The 18,188-nt window shown below is 37.9% G+C and overlaps 1 protein-coding gene across 4 annotated transcripts in view; it reads left to right on the plus strand.

The window, feature by feature from the left end:
• Window positions 1-18,188, plus strand: part of stard8 (StAR-related lipid transfer (START) domain containing 8) — a 41,137-nt gene that overhangs the window by 18,713 nt on the left and 4,236 nt on the right. For 3 of the 4 annotated variants that reach the window (XM_043239729.1, XM_043239727.1, XM_043239730.1), the window contains 10 exons: window positions 1,997-2,068; window positions 7,304-7,385; window positions 12,014-12,077; window positions 12,345-13,651; window positions 14,466-14,639; window positions 15,895-16,054; window positions 16,134-16,332; window positions 16,472-16,682; window positions 16,841-16,952; window positions 17,073-17,294. In XM_043239729.1, the coding sequence (XP_043095664.1) occupies window positions 1,997-2,068; window positions 7,304-7,385; window positions 12,014-12,077; window positions 12,345-13,651; window positions 14,466-14,639; window positions 15,895-16,054; window positions 16,134-16,332; window positions 16,472-16,682; window positions 16,841-16,952; window positions 17,073-17,294 (2,603 nt within the window). The remainder of the gene's footprint in view (window positions 1-1,996; window positions 2,069-7,303; window positions 7,386-12,013; window positions 12,078-12,344; window positions 13,652-14,465; window positions 14,640-15,894; window positions 16,055-16,133; window positions 16,333-16,471; window positions 16,683-16,840; window positions 16,953-17,072; window positions 17,295-18,188) is intronic. The other variant, XM_043239728.1, reaches the window with a different exon arrangement.

The raw sequence follows: 18,188 nt of genomic DNA on the forward strand, positions 1-18,188 counted from the left end.
ATTCTGTTGAAAATGTTGGCTTCCCGCTGTAATGTCATTGGCTAGTCAGCGTATGTATGGATCTGTTTGGCTAGTTTGCCAAATGACAATGGTTTATGCTCAGAATTTTTATGCTAATGTGACCTGCTTATGCAATCATCTTATTGTTATTCGTGCAGCACAAAGAGGACGCAGTCGTAGTTAATCATGGTTTCATCAAGTGCATATTCTGATGTCTCATTCAAATATACATTTAAGTTTTTTGAGGGGGTTATGTGTTTTAGCGTAATAAATCACTATTTTTATGCAGTGGAGTTCCGAATTGCTATATTAAATTAAAAAAAACAACTCCTTCGCTCTTACCCAAATCAAACCATATCTCGATACTTTCTATGCAAATTACTGATATTAGAGAATATTTAGTGTGCTTATTAGTGCTGTGTAAACTGTCAATCTGACACCAACAAAATGTAAGAGCTTTCGTTGGCTCCTAAGTGAGTAATTTCTCTCTTGGCCTTGCAAATCTAATGATAGAGATCACAGCTGGAATATTAATGACACGAGGAATCTCCCATTTTCTTTGACTATCTCTTGCTCTCTCATGCATTTTGATTCCTCTGTAGAAATGCTGCTTCTGAAAGGCTTAAATCAAGTTTTTAGTAAGATGACAACGGGATTTGTGTAATTGCTCTTTTAAATGTGTTGGTTTGTGTCCAGATGGAAGCTGATGAGGCGCTTTAATGTCAGGGTTGATTTTCTTGGGGCCAATCACTTTTAGTTTGTCTAGTGTTTGCTTGAGATCTGGCTGTGATGTTGAGTCAAATGACCAGTATCCTAATGCTAGTAAACATTGTATAACAACATTGTACTTACAGATAGTTATTTAATGTGGTAAATTAGAGATATGTGGACATGGGTAGGATTCAAAGCGGATTTGGAAAGATTTGGCTTTTTTTTTAAACCAGAAAACAAACATTACAATTTAAAAATAACAGGGTTATCAGTATTAGTATTATCAGTATTAAAACTGCTTGTAATGAAAAACTACTAATCTACTAAAACAAAAACTAATTATAACTAATCTCTAGATTTTTCCAATAGCCTGCTAATGTCATTTCTGTACATCACTCAGGATTATCATTTAAAATTAATTCATGATCAGATGATTTCATTAACATTTCTGCATTTATTCTGGGTTAACACAAATTTCTGTCAAACGCTGATGGCTGAATGAAAAGCTGTGTTTAGATTTGCAGTGGCTCATGGTAAAATTTAGCAATTAAAATGAGTATGAGGTGAATGCATTTAATAACTCATTGGATTGGAACCATTGAATGTTTTATGCCACATCTTGCAGTCAGTGTGTTGAATGTGATGTTGATTTTAGCTCACAGCGTTGAATCTTGAATATAAGCATTAGGTTGTACTTGTATGTGGCCTATTACTGAGTTCCTGTCAGTATTTTGGTGTTTCTAAATTGGTCGACTGAGTTCTGTTACCTCAGCGGTTTCTATGGTGATCTCACACGTTTCTTTTGTCTAAAGGCATTGTCCGTCACATGTGCCTTATTCTCGATGACAGGTGACAGTTGAAGCATACGGCTGGATAAAGACTGACATGTCAGTTATTGAAATAGAATATGCTAATTATGCATGTAGATTCATTTTAATTCTGTTTACCTGTTGCAAAGTTTGTCTAATGTAAAAGCAGCTAAATGTTTCAGTTCCAGTCTTATTGCCATGCTGAACACAGACAGACGTAATAATGTGACGACAGATTATCTCATTAACCTAAAATGGTTCTCATTCATAGTGAAATGAGTAATCAAATCAAGTCTGATGTATTCTGGATGTCTTATTTTAATCAAATGATAATGATTAATAATATGATACATTTCTTTGAGGAATGAAGAGCTCAACATTTGTTACATTTGCCATTATTTAAATCAACTCTACTGAAAGAGTATGTTATCTCACTGATTTTCTTCATTCATATCTTTTTTTTTTTTTCCCCACAGAGCTGGAGGCGAAGGAGGCCTGTGAATGGCTTCGAGCGGCGGGGTTTCCACAGTATGCTCAGCTCTATGAAGGTAATCCAGAACTCATCCCACAAAAGTCCACTCATCCCTCCATTTCCACACTATTATCTGTCTCTTTCATTTGCCCCTTAGCTCTGCTCCTTTGTGTGACGCAGTGTTATTTTGCCATTTTCTTTTCTTCTGGTTCCCCTCCATATCTTTCCTTTAGAAAGGTGCAAAGATGCTACCTCCCGCTCTGCCTCTTTTTACGACCATGGCTGAACTGATGGAAGCACCCTCCTGCAGAAAGCATCAATATTATTTTGTTTCTGGCTTAGCGATTGAGGAAATACACGTGAGACCAGATGGCAATTGGTTTTGGTTTAGATCCCTTTTGGGTTGTGAGTGTAAAGCAGCGCTGAACCAGTAAGAGTTCCTCAACAACTAGCACAGGTGCTGCATATATTCATAGAGTGTTTTAGTTCTGCTGGCCCTCAAGAGATTGATTTAGACCATTTCACACACACTGAACTTTTGCGAAGCTGGAAAGCCCATGCAGGCTCTGTTCACAGGTGGGTTGGAATAAATTTGGGGGAAATTCATTTGAATGAAAAATAATTGGCAGATTCGGCCAAAAAAGAAAATTCTCTCATCATTTACTCACCTTCTTGTCAGTCCAAACCCTCTGACTGTTTTTTTTTTTTTTTCCTGGTCACCTATTTTCCATGTAATGAAAGTGAATGAGGACAGGTGCTGTCAAGTTCCATAATTACAAAAATGCACAAAGTTTGATAAGTGATATTCCAGCTGTCATCTGAAGCTGTATGATAGCTGTGTGTGACGAACAGTCTCGCGTAGCCAAACCTTCAGACTGACATAAGGTCTGGGAACCTTAGTCGCTTTGAATGGCCAAGGCCTGCCCAAGAGGACATACGACTAACAGGTAAAACAATCAATCACCAAACAACCGAACCGAGACCCAGCAGAAGAGGTGGTTTCGGTTCAGTTACAAACTAACTGGTACGGTTCGTTTAAGGTGTGAATATAATCCAACCTGGATCCGACCCAATTGCAGAAAGTAACTACGGGAGCCTGTTAACTCAAAAAGTAGAGTTGCCTTATGGGAAAGTTTTGTGTGGTTGCTACATTTGCTAGCCTTATATGTGCTGTTTTTGAGAAGTTTGACTTGATTTCTTTATACCTGGTCTATTTTCTGCGCAGTACCACTGCCAGTATGCCATATATAAGAGCATGCTCTCTCCTCTGGATTTATATTGCGTTAGTAGGTGATAGCAGAAAATCTGTAAAATAATAATTTCACTACAAAAACTCTCCATGATTTGGCTGTTTTCGAACTTCCTGTTTTTTCCTGCTTTACAGTTTCTATCCAATAATTGGATAACCTTACCACACGTGTGGTGAATACATCCGAAGAGAAATAGGGGGAAATAGTTTCTGGGACAAATTGTTCCAGGTTATTTTAGTGGAAAAGTAGCTTAAGCCAACAAAACTAGGGATCCACAATAGATAGAGACATTTAGATCTATTTTGACATTTTAGATTGCTTTTGCTGTCATCTAACACTCACTTATATTGATGTTAATATATTACTGATATTAATCATTTAAAAACTGTCAAATGCATTTTTTTTGAGCAAATATCAGTAACGTTTCATACTGTAGTTTATAATAACACTATGCTTAAATTAACTTTTGTCATAAATGAGTTGCTAAAACTAATTGCATTTTTTGTCATTTTATCATTAAAAATCAGCTCCTGTGGTTTAGCTTTTGAATCAAACTTGGTCTCATGAAACACACAGAAGTTTTTCTTTGTATGTGCTTTCAAACACATACGCAGAGCTGTTTTTTAATCTGCGAACACAAACACTTTCCTGACTATTTTTAAAACTCATTTGAGACCATATCACACTAACGTATTATTTATTAATTTTTTTTAAAGTGATGTGCAGTCTCGAAAGGCTACACTATTATATATCTTTAGTTGACGTTTTTACTAGTATAGCACCTGCAGGATTGCGTTGCGTGAAGCAGGCGTACCTGTGACCCAGACGATGACGAATCCACAGACAAGTTCTAATATTAGCCTACTCTGATTTCACTGGCAGGCCTGAACCTGCACCTGAACGCAGATAAATCTGATTTCTTTTAATATCATTCCTCAGTAGACTTCACACTTATATAAAATCAGGATGAAAATGTAAAAAAAAATTAAGAATAAGAATTACTTAATAACAGAAGAATGTTTTTGTTGTAGAAATTAGTTCATTAGTAAGCCATAGCTTTGGTTTGTGTGTGTGTGTGTTTTTCTTCTCATAATCTGTGTCACCTTTCTAATCAAATTTTCCAAATGCTTTTACATTTAAAATGTTAAATCAAGATGAAAACAAGGCTCTTAGAAACAGAAGTTTTTAGTTCGCAGCATTCAAAAACCTCACCTTTCAAAACCGTTTTAAAACGGTTAAGTTTTAGAAAGATGGTATAATGTTAAACAAGAGATCAATCCATTGAACGTGCTGTACTTGTGTCTCTTACTGCCTAATTTGCTTTTCATTTCTCAACAGGAGTGCTGCATATTTTTTTAAGATGCTGTCAAGTTAAAAGCAGTTGTGTTGCTTGTGTTGCACAGTATTTACATGGCACCATATTAATTATCAGCCAATATTAGCTATAATAATTTAAAAGCACTGTTAAATGTAACATTTTTACTAGAATTTTATTATTTGTCATTTACTAGTGATAAAAGTAATTACTGGATTATATATGTTTCAGGCAAAATTATAGTATTAGACCATTGCTTGTAATTACTTAAAAAAATGTGTTTTCAATAACACATTCTTGATCAGATCTCAGTCTGAGCTCATGGGAAATGTGGTCCGGTGAGACTCATTGCCTGCTGTAGCACCTGGAGTTTTTGTATCCTGCTCAAAGATGGCTCCTTATTACAGATTGTTATGCATGAGCCAGAGTGCTCGGCTGTCTGTGTTGGTTCCGAAACAATATGTTTTTTGTAGAGTTAATCACACAAATGAATTAATTTAGTTTCTCAAAATCAAATAGCTATTGATGTTTTCTTGCTTTCGAAATTCTGCCACCTGCACACCGATGAAAATTTGAAAGCCGAATGCCGCAGCACTTCCGTTTACTTGTCTCATATAAGCATCCTGACAAGCACCTGTCATCTGCTTGGCTTCCTCTGACGGAGTCGTGTATTTTCCTGCTGCATGTTACAGACCGAGCTGGCAGTGGCCTGACCTGCGTTGGCTGTGACAGAAACAGAGGTGTGCTGAATTAATGATACGCTGGTTGCCAGGACGTTCACGCTGTTCGCGGCGTAGGTCCTGTATTGGATTTTTTTTTTTTTTTTTTTTTTTTTTATATCAGTATATATCAAAGAGACCTTGGACTCATTCATCCTTTGCATAAAAATAACTCTAAAAGAAGATGTGACATTAAATAAAGCAAGACTTTGATCCAGCGACTGATCACAGAATAACTGCTATGAATCTGAATAGGTCAGTGCTGAGGTATACTGTGATCTCTGTTGTGTATTGATGTTCACTTTCAGTGTAACAGTCAGCGCTTTCTCACTTTTATCTGTGTATCATCCCCCCTGGCTCTCTGTTTAAAAACTCACTAGTTGGTGCTGTGTTTTATTTAGAAAAGCAGGGATGCCGTTGTGCGTTCTGTCTCTTTGCAGCTCCTGAAATCCCATGTGTAATGTTACCTTTAAAAGTAGCTTACAGCAGTAAACATTGTCTTATTGGACAAAAATTAATGAGGACAATTGTTGTCACTTGTGTTTTGAGGCTAAACTGGTGCAAACTGATCGATTGGGCTTCCCTAAGCCCTTTCAAAAATCACTGCATTTCAAATGAGGAAAAGGATTATTTTCTATTCTGTATCTACATGAACAAAAACAAAACATTAAATGCGGTAGACTGGTCTAGGTGCTCATTCGTGTCTGGAATTCGCCTCATGAACCACTTTTAAAGTGTGTGTGTGTGTGTGTGAGAGAACTTGTTGGCGTTCCATGAACTTCTGTGATAAGGACACTCAAAACCGATACATTTTTGAGAGTAAGTGACATGAAGAACTTTTCGTTCTCTGATAAACAAAAGAAATGGCAGCTTTTAAAGTTAACACTGACACTGCATGTGTCATGCTGTGTTGCATATTGTAGAAATGCCTAGTTTGACTTACGTGTGATTTCGTTTGGCAGCAGGTTGATTTCTTTTTCTTTTTGTTCCTGTGGTGTGAGCTGAATGCTTTCTGGCAGTCTTCCTGCACTATATACTTTCATTAGTTGGACCTGCAAAGAAGGGAAGGAGGTTGAAACAAAAGCTGGAAATGGGACACTTCAGCAATGCTGACGCACTCTCACACACACACACACACACACACACACACACACACAAACAAACAATACACAGGTGTGCACACATTCACATTCTGTCTCCCTGTTCCATCTAAAAAATGTTGTAAGACATAATTGCCATCACAGTGTATGCATTTCTGTACTTTGGAGCAGGGTTCCTGAACTTTCACCCAATTTAACTTTTTGTTTAACTTTTGATGATTTAATTTCCTTTGTAAACAGCTCCTGATTAATTTCATTAACATATCACCAGTCATCATCAAAAACCTTTAGTTAAGAAAAGCGAGCTGCAAGAATTGTATACATTTCCAGAAAACCTGAAGTACTCTTACAAGAAAAAGTGTGTAATTCTTTTCACGTCCAAAGGCAGTTTTTACAAATATGAGCATTGCCGAGGATTAAGGCGTACGCACCCTTTAAGATCCAAACTGTGCATTATGCACGCTTTGTAAATGAGGCCTATTATCTATTGTGCTAACAGGGACATGTCCAAATCTGACCTTTGTGTCTCAATCTCATCTCACCACACCCTCTCTCCACTTTCCTGTCTCCTCTCTATTGTCTTCTACCAAATAACAAAACAAAAAGAAACAGAAACATACATCTTAAGTCATTAAAACTATAAATCAAGTAAATACTGTACAGTTTTTCCACTGAACATACTGCCAGATAACTTGATCTCAAGATTTATGCATGATCATGCTCCATTTTTATTTATTTATTTTTTCCCCAACTTCCTTAAGTGAGGGTTAAAGTTGATAATGTCCTGTGATCTTCCCTCCTCTCTTTCTCTTTCTCCCATTTACTGACCACTGGATTAAATGTTACAGTTGGTCTCAGTAGGTTTTAATTACCCCTATTATACGGTTGAATGAATTAATTAATTGGTTCATTTCTATGTGCCTTCAGCCTCTCTGTTCCCCATTGAGATCTCTGCTGTGAGGAGAGACCATGAGTTTCTGGATCAAGACTCTCTCAAGGCATTATGCAGGTAAGAAGCCATTGCTTATTCACTTAAATATTAATTGCAGCACTTCAAAAATATACCATGCTACCCTGTAATCCCTTCACTCTACACTATGGCGTTCATGGTAGAATAACACATGACAAAATTCATAAAGCATACTAATAATAACATGTTCATGACATATGCATCATAATGAGTCAAACGTCATGAGGGGGCATCCATTAATTTCTATAGCCTTTAAATATACTTCTCTAATCACCATGGTGACGGGCCATTTGTGTCAGCAGTGCTTCATTGTTCTTTATGTTTGCTTTTTGTTCTTAACTTTATTCTTTTTCTTTTCACTCCTCAATGTGGAATACGTGATTAAGTGACCGTTCACACCTGCTGAAATCACATTGGACTGAATGGCCTTTTCTAAAAGATAAGGAATAAACAGAGAGGGCGGAATTATATTTCCCAGGGTGCAACTGGTGTCACTGGTTCTAAGGTGATGGAAAAAGAGAGAGATGGAGAATGAATATACCATTTGTCCCACAGTGGCTTGTTACAGACTGTATGCTTGGCTGCTAGCTACTGATAAAAAAAAAAAACCCATCAGGGTGGCTCGATAAATTAAGAGAACTCAAACACACACAGAGCTGAATCTAAAATAATAGAACTCTAAATGATATGCATGTGCATTGTTATCTACATTTAAAGTTGGGAAGAAAATTAAGTCTAGTGATGGATTGTTTCCAAAATTTAGGATTCAGTGCTAAAATGGTATCTTATTAACTTATAAACAGCCTCAAAAAGAATGTTTTCAGCAATTATTTTTGCTTTTTTAATGTAAAATGTAATATAATGTGAGTAGACCATCACGCATTGGTTGTGTTCTTTGCCAGACACTATCTAAAGTGACTAATGTTCAGAATGTACAATTTATAAGTGCCTCACCCTTTATGGTGCAGGGCTCTTGTCTTAAAATGTCTCATAAAAAGTATTAATTATCTTTAAATGTAATATGATTCTTAATTATAATTTTAAGAGGTTTAACTTGGGGTCAGAAAAAGGGGAATCGCAATACAGCTTTATGTGATTTTTAAACTTCAGAAGGCAATTATTTAAAGCAAAATCTAGTCATCTAAAGTTTACATAACATTAAAATGTTTTTATTTATTACTACATAAACCAGTTTCAGTACACCTGTATATATTGAATAAATCATATCTTGAGACTGTGGCCCAGTCTGTTTAATGAAATAAAATAATTCAAGTTTCATGATTTAGATTTTATTTTTATTTATTTTTTTATGTTTTTCTAACATGCAGTCTTAAAGTGTTACTCCACCCCAAAATGACAATTTTCTCGTTAATCACTTACCTTTTAAAAGCTTAATTCATCCACGGAACACAATTTTTTAAATAACAACCTTTTTCAACAAGTTTTTCCTATTCAGAATCACTTGTTTAGCTCTGAATATATTGCACTTAGAAATCCCTCACTGTCTCTCTGTGAATTTTCCCCATGCAGAGTCTGTCTCGCTGCTTGAGTGAATATGTCAGCGTGTCCATGTTAGCAAATAGCTTTAAGATGAACTAGTCTGCCAAGTATACTTCATCAAAAATGCAGAGGTGAAATTTCATGCTGTCAGTCAGCTGTCTACTGGAAACCGCTAGCTTTATTCGTCTGGTACTTTGTGTGTTTTTGCAGGGCATTTTATTTGACTAAATGTCTACACTGCTGGCTAGGCATGTAGAAAGCATGTTTTTGTTGTTTAGTGTTACTTGATTATTATGCTGATTAAAATATTTGGTTCGGATCGGTGTTATAAATTAACCAGAGCTTAAAGCTAAATTTATATTAAAACACAATGACCCTTTTTTATTTTACCATTAAGATTAGATAGGGAGGTGTGTATGTTTATTCTGGTGCATTGCCCCCAAGAATTTCCTGTTAAATTTTGAATTTCCTCTTAAAACGATCCTAAAAAGGACTTAAAGGAAGGAACACATTTAGGTGTTTTTGAATTCTGCTGATTCACAAGACCATTTCCTTTTTTTTTCTTACATTTTACAGATGCATTTAGATCGCATTCACATTATACATTTCATCAGTTATTTATGCATTATCTGTGAATCAAACTCATGACAATAAAATCAGACATAATCTAATGTTTTATTTATTTTCTATTGTGGTGTAGGGGTGACCGCAAAAGAGGATGCCGTTTTGGCTATATGGACTGCTCAAATGTCTAATTTCACACAGAACTAATGTTTTCTGTAATTTAATATACAGCCTATCGACATAATGCTGTAAATAAGGATCTGAAAAGAAAGAAGCTTTGAATAAATATTAAACTATGCATGAATAAATCCAACCACCCCTATAGATTTATATTTCACTATCCATAATCCGTGAATGATAGAGGAGCATCTTGGCATCAAGGATTTAAATCTTTAACAAGACACACACACTGACACAGCCAGAGTGAAAGATGAGATTTTTTTCGATCAAATGCAAGTAATTTCAAAGCATTTAACTGGTTAGTTAAAGAGAGCACTATTATAAAGAAATGTTGTGGATTCTTAAGGTTTCACTGTCATTTAATGGTAATGCTATTTTTGTATCTGCGAGCTGTCCGTTACACATTTTCCCTGCGTGTTAACGTCAGTATTTATGTCTGTGGAATGTCTTACTTGACTCTTGGTAATGTATCACATAATTCGTCTATCGGTCGACTATCGGCAAGATTTGAAAATTCTGATTCAACTGTGCAAATCCTTAGTCTGAGTCACCCCTATTGTGGTGTTTTGGTTCGGCCCCAGTACGTAATAATCAGAATTGAATTCTTTTGAAAAAGAAAGAAAAAGGCAATCACACCAGCAAAACCCTAATGATGCACACAGCAAAAAGTGTTTGCGTGCTTGCGAGCGTCTTGCTAGCCTATTGTTAGCGCTCTTTATCCTTATTGTCTTCCTACTGATTGTTATTCACCAAGAGTAATTAGTTTAATATATTGATGAGCACAAACTCTCAGACTCTTATTATCTGTATCTCAAATGCCACACCAATCACACTCTCCCCTTGTGTCTTTGTGTGTTCTAGGATTAGTTTTGGTCTGTCATGCAGAAAAAGCAATATGTCGTACAGAAATCCCATGGCCACTCGTGCCAAAAACTATAGTGTGACTATACGTGTTACTACTGTGAGCATTGGTGCAGATCGACTCCATCAGTCAAAACGAGCGGTCATTTATGCTTGTAGTTGTTGAGGTGGACTATATTCATCTTTGTCTCACAGTAATTGTAACTCACCTGCAATGATGTTCTCCGCTGAATCAAAAGGAGATATTGACATACATAAAAAAAGCATTCATGGCCTTACATATGCACACAGAAGAGATGGAATGAGATCAAGCAGTGCACACGGAGTGCCCTAATTAACCGAGAGGACCAAATGCTCATGAACGCATCACTTCCTCCCACGCTTATGAGGCACCTCACGTCAACTGTAAACAGATTGATAATCAGATAATGACATGGTGATGAATGTCTCTCTACCTCTAACAAAACTACTGTCATGTCAGAGCTGATCGGGCACAGATGGAGGAAGCAGCAGAGTCGAGTTCAAATCGTTCTCGAAGAGATACATGGGCTGATAGATTCATCACTCTGTCAAGTGTGGCATTAATGCAATTCAGTTGGGAGCATCATCAGGGCTCTGGGAACATCAATAAAAAAGCACAAACACATTGACTGAATGTGTTGAATGTTGTGACTTGGATAAACTGCTGAACGAATAACAAATAAAGCTAAATAATGCCCCGGCAACTGCTGTTAGCAGTTAATTAGTCCGTGTTTGCCTTGATGTTTCACTTTGTGGTTTTTCTCTTTACCACAAGACTTGTAACTTTACCAATAACTTCTACTCAAATTATACTGTCATTTAGCTGATGCATTTATTCAGTGTGACTACTAGAACACTAATTAAAGGGACAATCCCCTTGAGGCAAACTGAGGTTAAATGTCTCGCTTGAGGACACATTGACCTCATTTACACCAGATATTAATGTGCCTTTAGAGTCTTTTTAGAGTTCTAGATAATACATGAGTTACTGAGTGATGCCGTATGTGATGTGCTGATGTGAAGCATGGTGGAAACACAGATCCATATATAGGTAATCTTTATACAGAGACATCAATGATCGCAAAGCAAGTCTGCACATAACCAGAATCTTACATCCTGTATATTCTGAGCAACTTGGGTAAAATTTTCAATAGGAAGTATTGCTAAATATAGGTAAATATTTTGTTGTTAAATGCTATGCATAAATAAGTGATAGAAATGAGTGATTTTCATCATTAATGGGAGTGTCCATTCACACCTAGTATTACTATACCATGTTTTATTAAAATCCAAAAAAAAAAAAAAAAAAAAAAAAAGTGTGTGAATACTTTAGATGATTCGTGAAATATTTTTGTATGCTTTTCCACATTTCAAAAGGTTGTTTTCATGTTTAAAAATGCAACCTAGCACTTTTTGAGGATTTTCCAACACTATGCAAACGCACCCCTCCAACCAAAAATATACAAATAAATTGGATGTGAATTTAAATTCTGAACAGCACTCAAATATGCTCTTCCTTGTTTCTTTGTGTGTATGTTTAGGAGGTTAACAACCCTGAACAAATGTGCTGCGATGAGCTTAGAGGTTCATTTCCAGTGTAAACAGGTAAACAAACAAACATGACATCCACTTTTACTTCAATTATGTGATTTAATGATCTGCTGACAACTGCTCTTTGCTTGTCTGTTTTCATCAGTTTTAACTTGCACTAGATGGTAGCTTGTACACTTAACTTAACAGTCCTTTAAAACCTTGTTTATGCCCTTGTGTTTTTGCTATTTTGATATTTAGTGAATTGAAATTTGTTGCTTTTGTTTGGCTACTTTTCTTCAACAAAATTTAATTTTTTTTTCACATTTGTGTTATCATCAGCAGAGTGAGGACTCAGAAGAGGATGACGCATGCGCCCTTAGTTCTCGCTGGGCGTTTCAGCGTGAGAGTAAAACTTGGTCCCGCCTCCGCACTCTCTCACCGACCCCTGTCCCTGCTGCCAACCGGGCCACGACCCTACGACCCTCAGGCAGTAGTGATAGCGTGCTGAGTGACATTAGTCTCCTAGAAGTCACCTCGCTGACCTCCGACCTCAGTGCTAGCAGCTTAAGCTTAGACAGTGCTCGGGAAACAACTTCTCCAGAGGTTGCAGCTTTCAGTGACGTCACAGTGGATGAGGGTGCATTGTCAGTTTGCGTCTCAACTGGCCAAGATGACAACGATGACACCGGATCCTCATCTTCCTTGCCATCCGTAAGAGAGAAGCCAAAGCGTCCTTCTAGATCATTTTTACGGAGGAAAGAATCGATAAAGAAACGAGACTGTGAGAGAGAGATGGCCCCAAGGAACATTTCAATGGTGACTCAACACAAGGCACCCTCAGGTCTGCACTGTACATCTGATGCAAGTTTGCCTGGCCAAACCACAAATAAGTGCAGAATTGCCAAAGATATGGCATGGAGGTCACATACAATATGCCGCAGTAACGTTAGCCAGAAAGACACTCTGCACAAGCCTCACAGAGCATGCCTCTACCTGGAAGACTACCAGTTAACTTGGGAGATGCCCAAGTTAACCAGTCAAAACAGCTGTCAGAGGAAAGAAGGTCGTGTGATCCACCTCCCCTTTGACCACAAGCCTGGAACTTTCCCCAAGTCTCTCTCAATCGAAAGTCTCTGTCCACTCTCTGTTAATCAAAGTCCTGACCATATTGACTGGGCTGGAGATGATGTAGACCTGTCCTTGGATGGAAGCATCAGTCACAGTGGGTCGCAAGACTTTCTCTCAGGTTTCGGGAGGAGAAGGAACTCTTTGAGCTCTATTGGAAGCATTTACGACAATGTTCCTGAGACACCAGGCAGTCCATGTGACATATTTGACCCTGGAAAAGAGAAAGCCTTCCAGCATCTGGATGACATTCTACAGCATGTTCATGGGCTGCAGCATAACATTGACGAATGGTCACGCTCGCTTGGCATTCAACCACAGGACCAATCAAATGAAGAAACTGAATCCACGGCTGACACAACGTTACTCAGCAGTCTGAATTACGATGAGCAATCCATGTCGGATGTTGGGACAACCGTGAGTGATTATGATAGTCCAGGAAACTCTGTGAATGAAGGAGAAGGAGGAATGAGAGAAAGGAGGGACTCAGGGGTGGGGGCATCACTCACAAGACCCAGCAGGTGAGTAAAACTGGTGGTTAGAGTTTATAGACTGAGGAAATTCTGGCCTGTCCACACTTGTGAGTGCAGTTAGCACTTATCTAGACAAGGATTTTTCTAGTGCTGTGAAAGAATGTGATAGAGAGCAAGATATACTCAATTTGTCTTTTGGTACTCTGTCTGGAGATGCTGACAGCTGTGTGTACTTTGAAAGCCTACTTGCAGCTGATCTGTGTTTAGGATTTAATAGCTTATTCTCCATATTAAAAGATCAAGATTTCATGCAAACTCATCCCTGATGAAGATTAAGCGGCCTATAGTGGAACCCTGGGGTACACCAAATTTGATTACTGGAAGAATACATTTTCTGTCTTAATCAGTCTTGTTTTTTACTAGAAGTATTTAAACATTGTTAAAATAAGATTTATTTGTCATTATAGCTGAGTCCGATTGACAACTGTCAAAAGTGGGGATTATTCAAGATAACCTGGCTTTAGAGCAGTTGGCTCTGAAAATTTCAAATTAACAGTTCTATTCGTTTGTTTATAAATTGTCATTTTAAAACAAACCGATGCACAGAATCAATATTAGAAGGGGAGACACATTTCAATTTAGTTTTGTAAGCAAATTTATGTTTTCTTAAAATTGAATGAATGATCAAGTGTACATTTTTACAACTTGGGGGATGATTTACCTTACCATTATTATTTAATCTGAGATACTTGCATGCGTCCCTGACATCCAAGTAATGTGCCTGCATTTATATTCATGTCCATTTCTTTATCCTTTCATTGTTGTAATTTTTTTTTTCTTCCATCCATTTCTCTATCATCAGAAAGTTGCGCTGGCATAGTTTCCAGAACTCTCATCGTCCAAGCGTGACCTCAGCATCTTTAGAAATCAACAGGCAGTCAGCTGCTCAGCTCAATCTTCTGCAGAAATTCAGCCTTTTACGACTGACCGCCATTCTAGAGAAACACACAGACACCACCAAACACGGCTGGAACTGGTGAGGAAGCATTTTCATTCACACACTTTCTAAATGACCTACAAGATTGTAGCTCAAGGTATGTTCCCCTCCTAAAAAATGAGTGTGATTTTGTATACACACATTGATGTAGTGGACACTCTGACTTGTGAGATCAGATGTGGCATTAATGCTTTCTTATGTCTGAGGCAAGAAATCTAATTTCTGCCAAAAGTGTTTTTAATGGTACAATCAGTTAAGTAAAACAGCTCTAATAGATGCGGTTAATGACAGCATCTTTCTGTCTCTCTCTATCTGTTCCCCCACTGGCTTTTTATTGCTTATGAAAATTACATTCCATATCTACCTCTGCCAACAGGGCTAAAATTACAGTTCTATTTATGTACACACACAGATGCACGCACACACACAAACACTCTGATCCGTTCTTCCGTAATTTTCTGTTTGGCATTGGAGAAACGGAGTGTAAATTGGTTTATAATTTTTGCAGTTGTCCATTTTAAAATAAGCTCCAGGAATGGACTGCTGACGAAAAGCTTATATGTCTATCAGACACTGTCATAGCTCGCAGATCTAAAAGATGATTCATCTCATTCTGCAGCAATGACTGAGGAAGCATTATCTTTCCTCTTTTGTCCATTCTCACACACCCCACAGTCAAAGGCTGGAGTCAGTGTCATAGGCAGCAAACGGATCCATTTTTCACAGGGTTTATGCATACATACTGCAATTCTGTTTTCTTTTGCTTGCTTGCAGCCTGCCACTGTGATTTTGAATGATATGACCTTGGCGTTTCCTTCTGTAATATCATAATAATAATAATAATAATACATACAGTATATACTTTCATAATTAAAGGAGCTGTATGTAGGATTTTGACTCTACTAAAGCATAAAAAATAATATTACAGATATTTAAGAAAAATGCTAAGTTAACATACTTTTTTTATCTGAAAAACGCTGCTACAGTCTGTAATTCTTCTTTGAACATTTGCTTTCAGGCTCGGAATGTCAGCCTCTGTTTTGGTTTGTGAAACCCACTAGTCGGTCAGTTTACCTAGTAAATTTTTGGAACCCAGGTTGCCAGTTGGTGGAAAACGGAACATATTTTATTTCAGTTATAGAAGCTGGCAACCTGCATATGTGTCAAATCTAAGTAGGAGGGGCTTGGTGGAAAAAAAAGAAATATATTACAATACCTGCTTCAACCACTCTGTGTCAATACCACATACAGCACCTTTTTTTAATTGTATTTATTTTTTTTTGTCATTGGTCAGGGTGGTTCCAAAGTTTATGAAGCGTTCCAAAGTTCCAGATTACAAAGATAAACATGTGTTTGGAGTGCCGCCGATTGTAAATGTCCAGCGAACTGGTCAGCCTCTGCCTCAGAGCATCCAGCAAGCGATGAGATACCTGCGCAGCCAGTGTCTAGAGAAGGTCTGTATTTAAGCAAAAACATGTATACATCTGCCTATTTGTTGTTTCTGTTCCACTTATCTCCAATTCTTCTCTACAGGTGGGATTATTCCGCAAATCAGGGGTTAAATCCCGAATACAGGCCCTCAGGCAGCTCAATGAGAATTCCCCTGATCATGTGACCTACCAGGGCCAATCTGCTTACGATGTGGCTGACCTGATTAAACAGTATTTTAGGGATCTGCCTGAACCCGCACTCACCTCCAAACTTACAGACACTTTTCTACATGTGTACCAGTGTAAGTGATGCACATATTTGTAATGTTTGCAAGTTTACTTCTTTTTTTTTTTTTTTTTTTTTTTTTTTTTTTTTTTTTTTTTTTACATGCCAAATGCATCATCGATTCAATCAACTCTCTCCCCGCTGTGTATGTGTAGTTGTTCCAGCAGAGCAGCGTTTACAGGCCGTGCAGGCAGCCGTGATCCTGCTGCCAGATGAGAACAGAGAGGTTCTACAGACGTTGATCTTTTTCCTCAGTGACATTGCATCTGCACAGGAAAACCAGATGACTGCGGAGAGTCTAGCTGTCTGTCTCGCACCCTCCATACTGCACCTGAATGCCTCCAAGAAAGATGGAGCTTCACCGAGGTGTGTGCAGATCACGTTTTGCTTTATAAGAAAAGTGACTTTGCATAATAAGAAGTCACAGGAAATAGAATTAAATAAGTAATTCATTTCTTAATCTTCCTTAATTTTTATCTATATTTTCATTTGGTCATTGTCACTTATCTTTGGTTTTGTTACAGGCTCATAAGCAGGAAGGGTGGAGCAAAGCCAGACCACAAGGACCTGAGTGAGAACATGGCTGCCACACACTGCCTTAGTCACATGATCACAGAATGCAAGAAGCTATTCCAGGTAACCACTTTTTAATTTCTGATTTGAGCTCTGATGTCACACATTTGCAGGCAAACTGTTCTTTTGTGGGAGGAAGCCTCTTTTTTTTGCCATAATCTGCTTTTCTGCTGCTTTTTACAGATCCCGCATGAAATGATGCTTCAGTCTAGGAATTCTTATGTGGCTGCTGACGCTCAGCCACTGCCTCTGCACGGGCTCGGGGTAAACGCCCTGGGCGAGCCTGTGGATTATCGGGCGTACCTAGAAGACAATGTTCAGTGTCTTCTCAAAGAGGCATCTGAGAGGAGTAAAGGCTGGCACCATGCCCACGGACCTGACAACACTGAGCTGGCTTATAAAAAGGTACACACACAGACATGTTCTCAGAAGCAAGTTTGACTGCAAGGTCTAATGCAAGATGGGTAAAGATAGTGATTTGAGAGATCTGGCATTTGTCACCAGAGAGTGTCCTTTCTACCTTTCTGGGCTTAAATGTTTAAATTTCATTGTCTACGCAGGGTCATTAAAAAAGCCTAGACTTGAGTGCGCATTTATAATATTGGGATGTTTTAGAAGTGCTTATATAAACCGTATTCATACCCCTATTTCAGGGTGTGCTGTTACAGCATTGATTCAAAGTGGATTCAAAAATGTTTATGCAGTAGAGGTATACTTCTTAATTAGACCGCTATAAAAAGCGATGAAAATAATTACCATTAAAAAATGGCAAGGGATTTCAGTTGTTTGTAGTTTAAATGCACCTCTGCAACTGTTTGGTGAGTCAATATTGTGGCAGCACATGGACCGTGAAGAAAAAAAGGGCACTCTCAGCAACTTTGTGAAAGAGGAATGGAAAAACATGAGGCTAGGATGGTTTCAAGCACATTTCCAAGTCACTGAATATCTATTGAAGTGTGGTTAAATCAATTTAGAAATGATTAAGAAATGGAAAGGAGTGTGGCACAGCTGTAAATCTACCTACAGCAGGCTGTCCTCAACAGTGACTGTGCGTGAAGGTTACAGGCTTCAGTGGCTGGGATTGGAGAGATGGTGCATGCAACTGCTTCCACAGTAGTTCATCAGTCACAGCTTTAGAGAGGCACTGGAGGAGGAGAATGTCACTGTTAAAATGTTGTATGACATCTACAGTTTGCCAGAAGGAATCTGAGGAACAAGCATGAAGAATGTTCTGTGGTTTTATGAACATACATGGCTATTCTAGAGGAAGCAGCTTAATATAAATATTATTTATATATA

This window comes from Puntigrus tetrazona, chromosome 5, assembly GCF_018831695.1.
Source record: "Puntigrus tetrazona isolate hp1 chromosome 5, ASM1883169v1, whole genome shotgun sequence".
Lineage (NCBI taxonomy): Eukaryota > Metazoa > Chordata > Actinopteri > Cypriniformes > Cyprinidae > Puntigrus > Puntigrus tetrazona.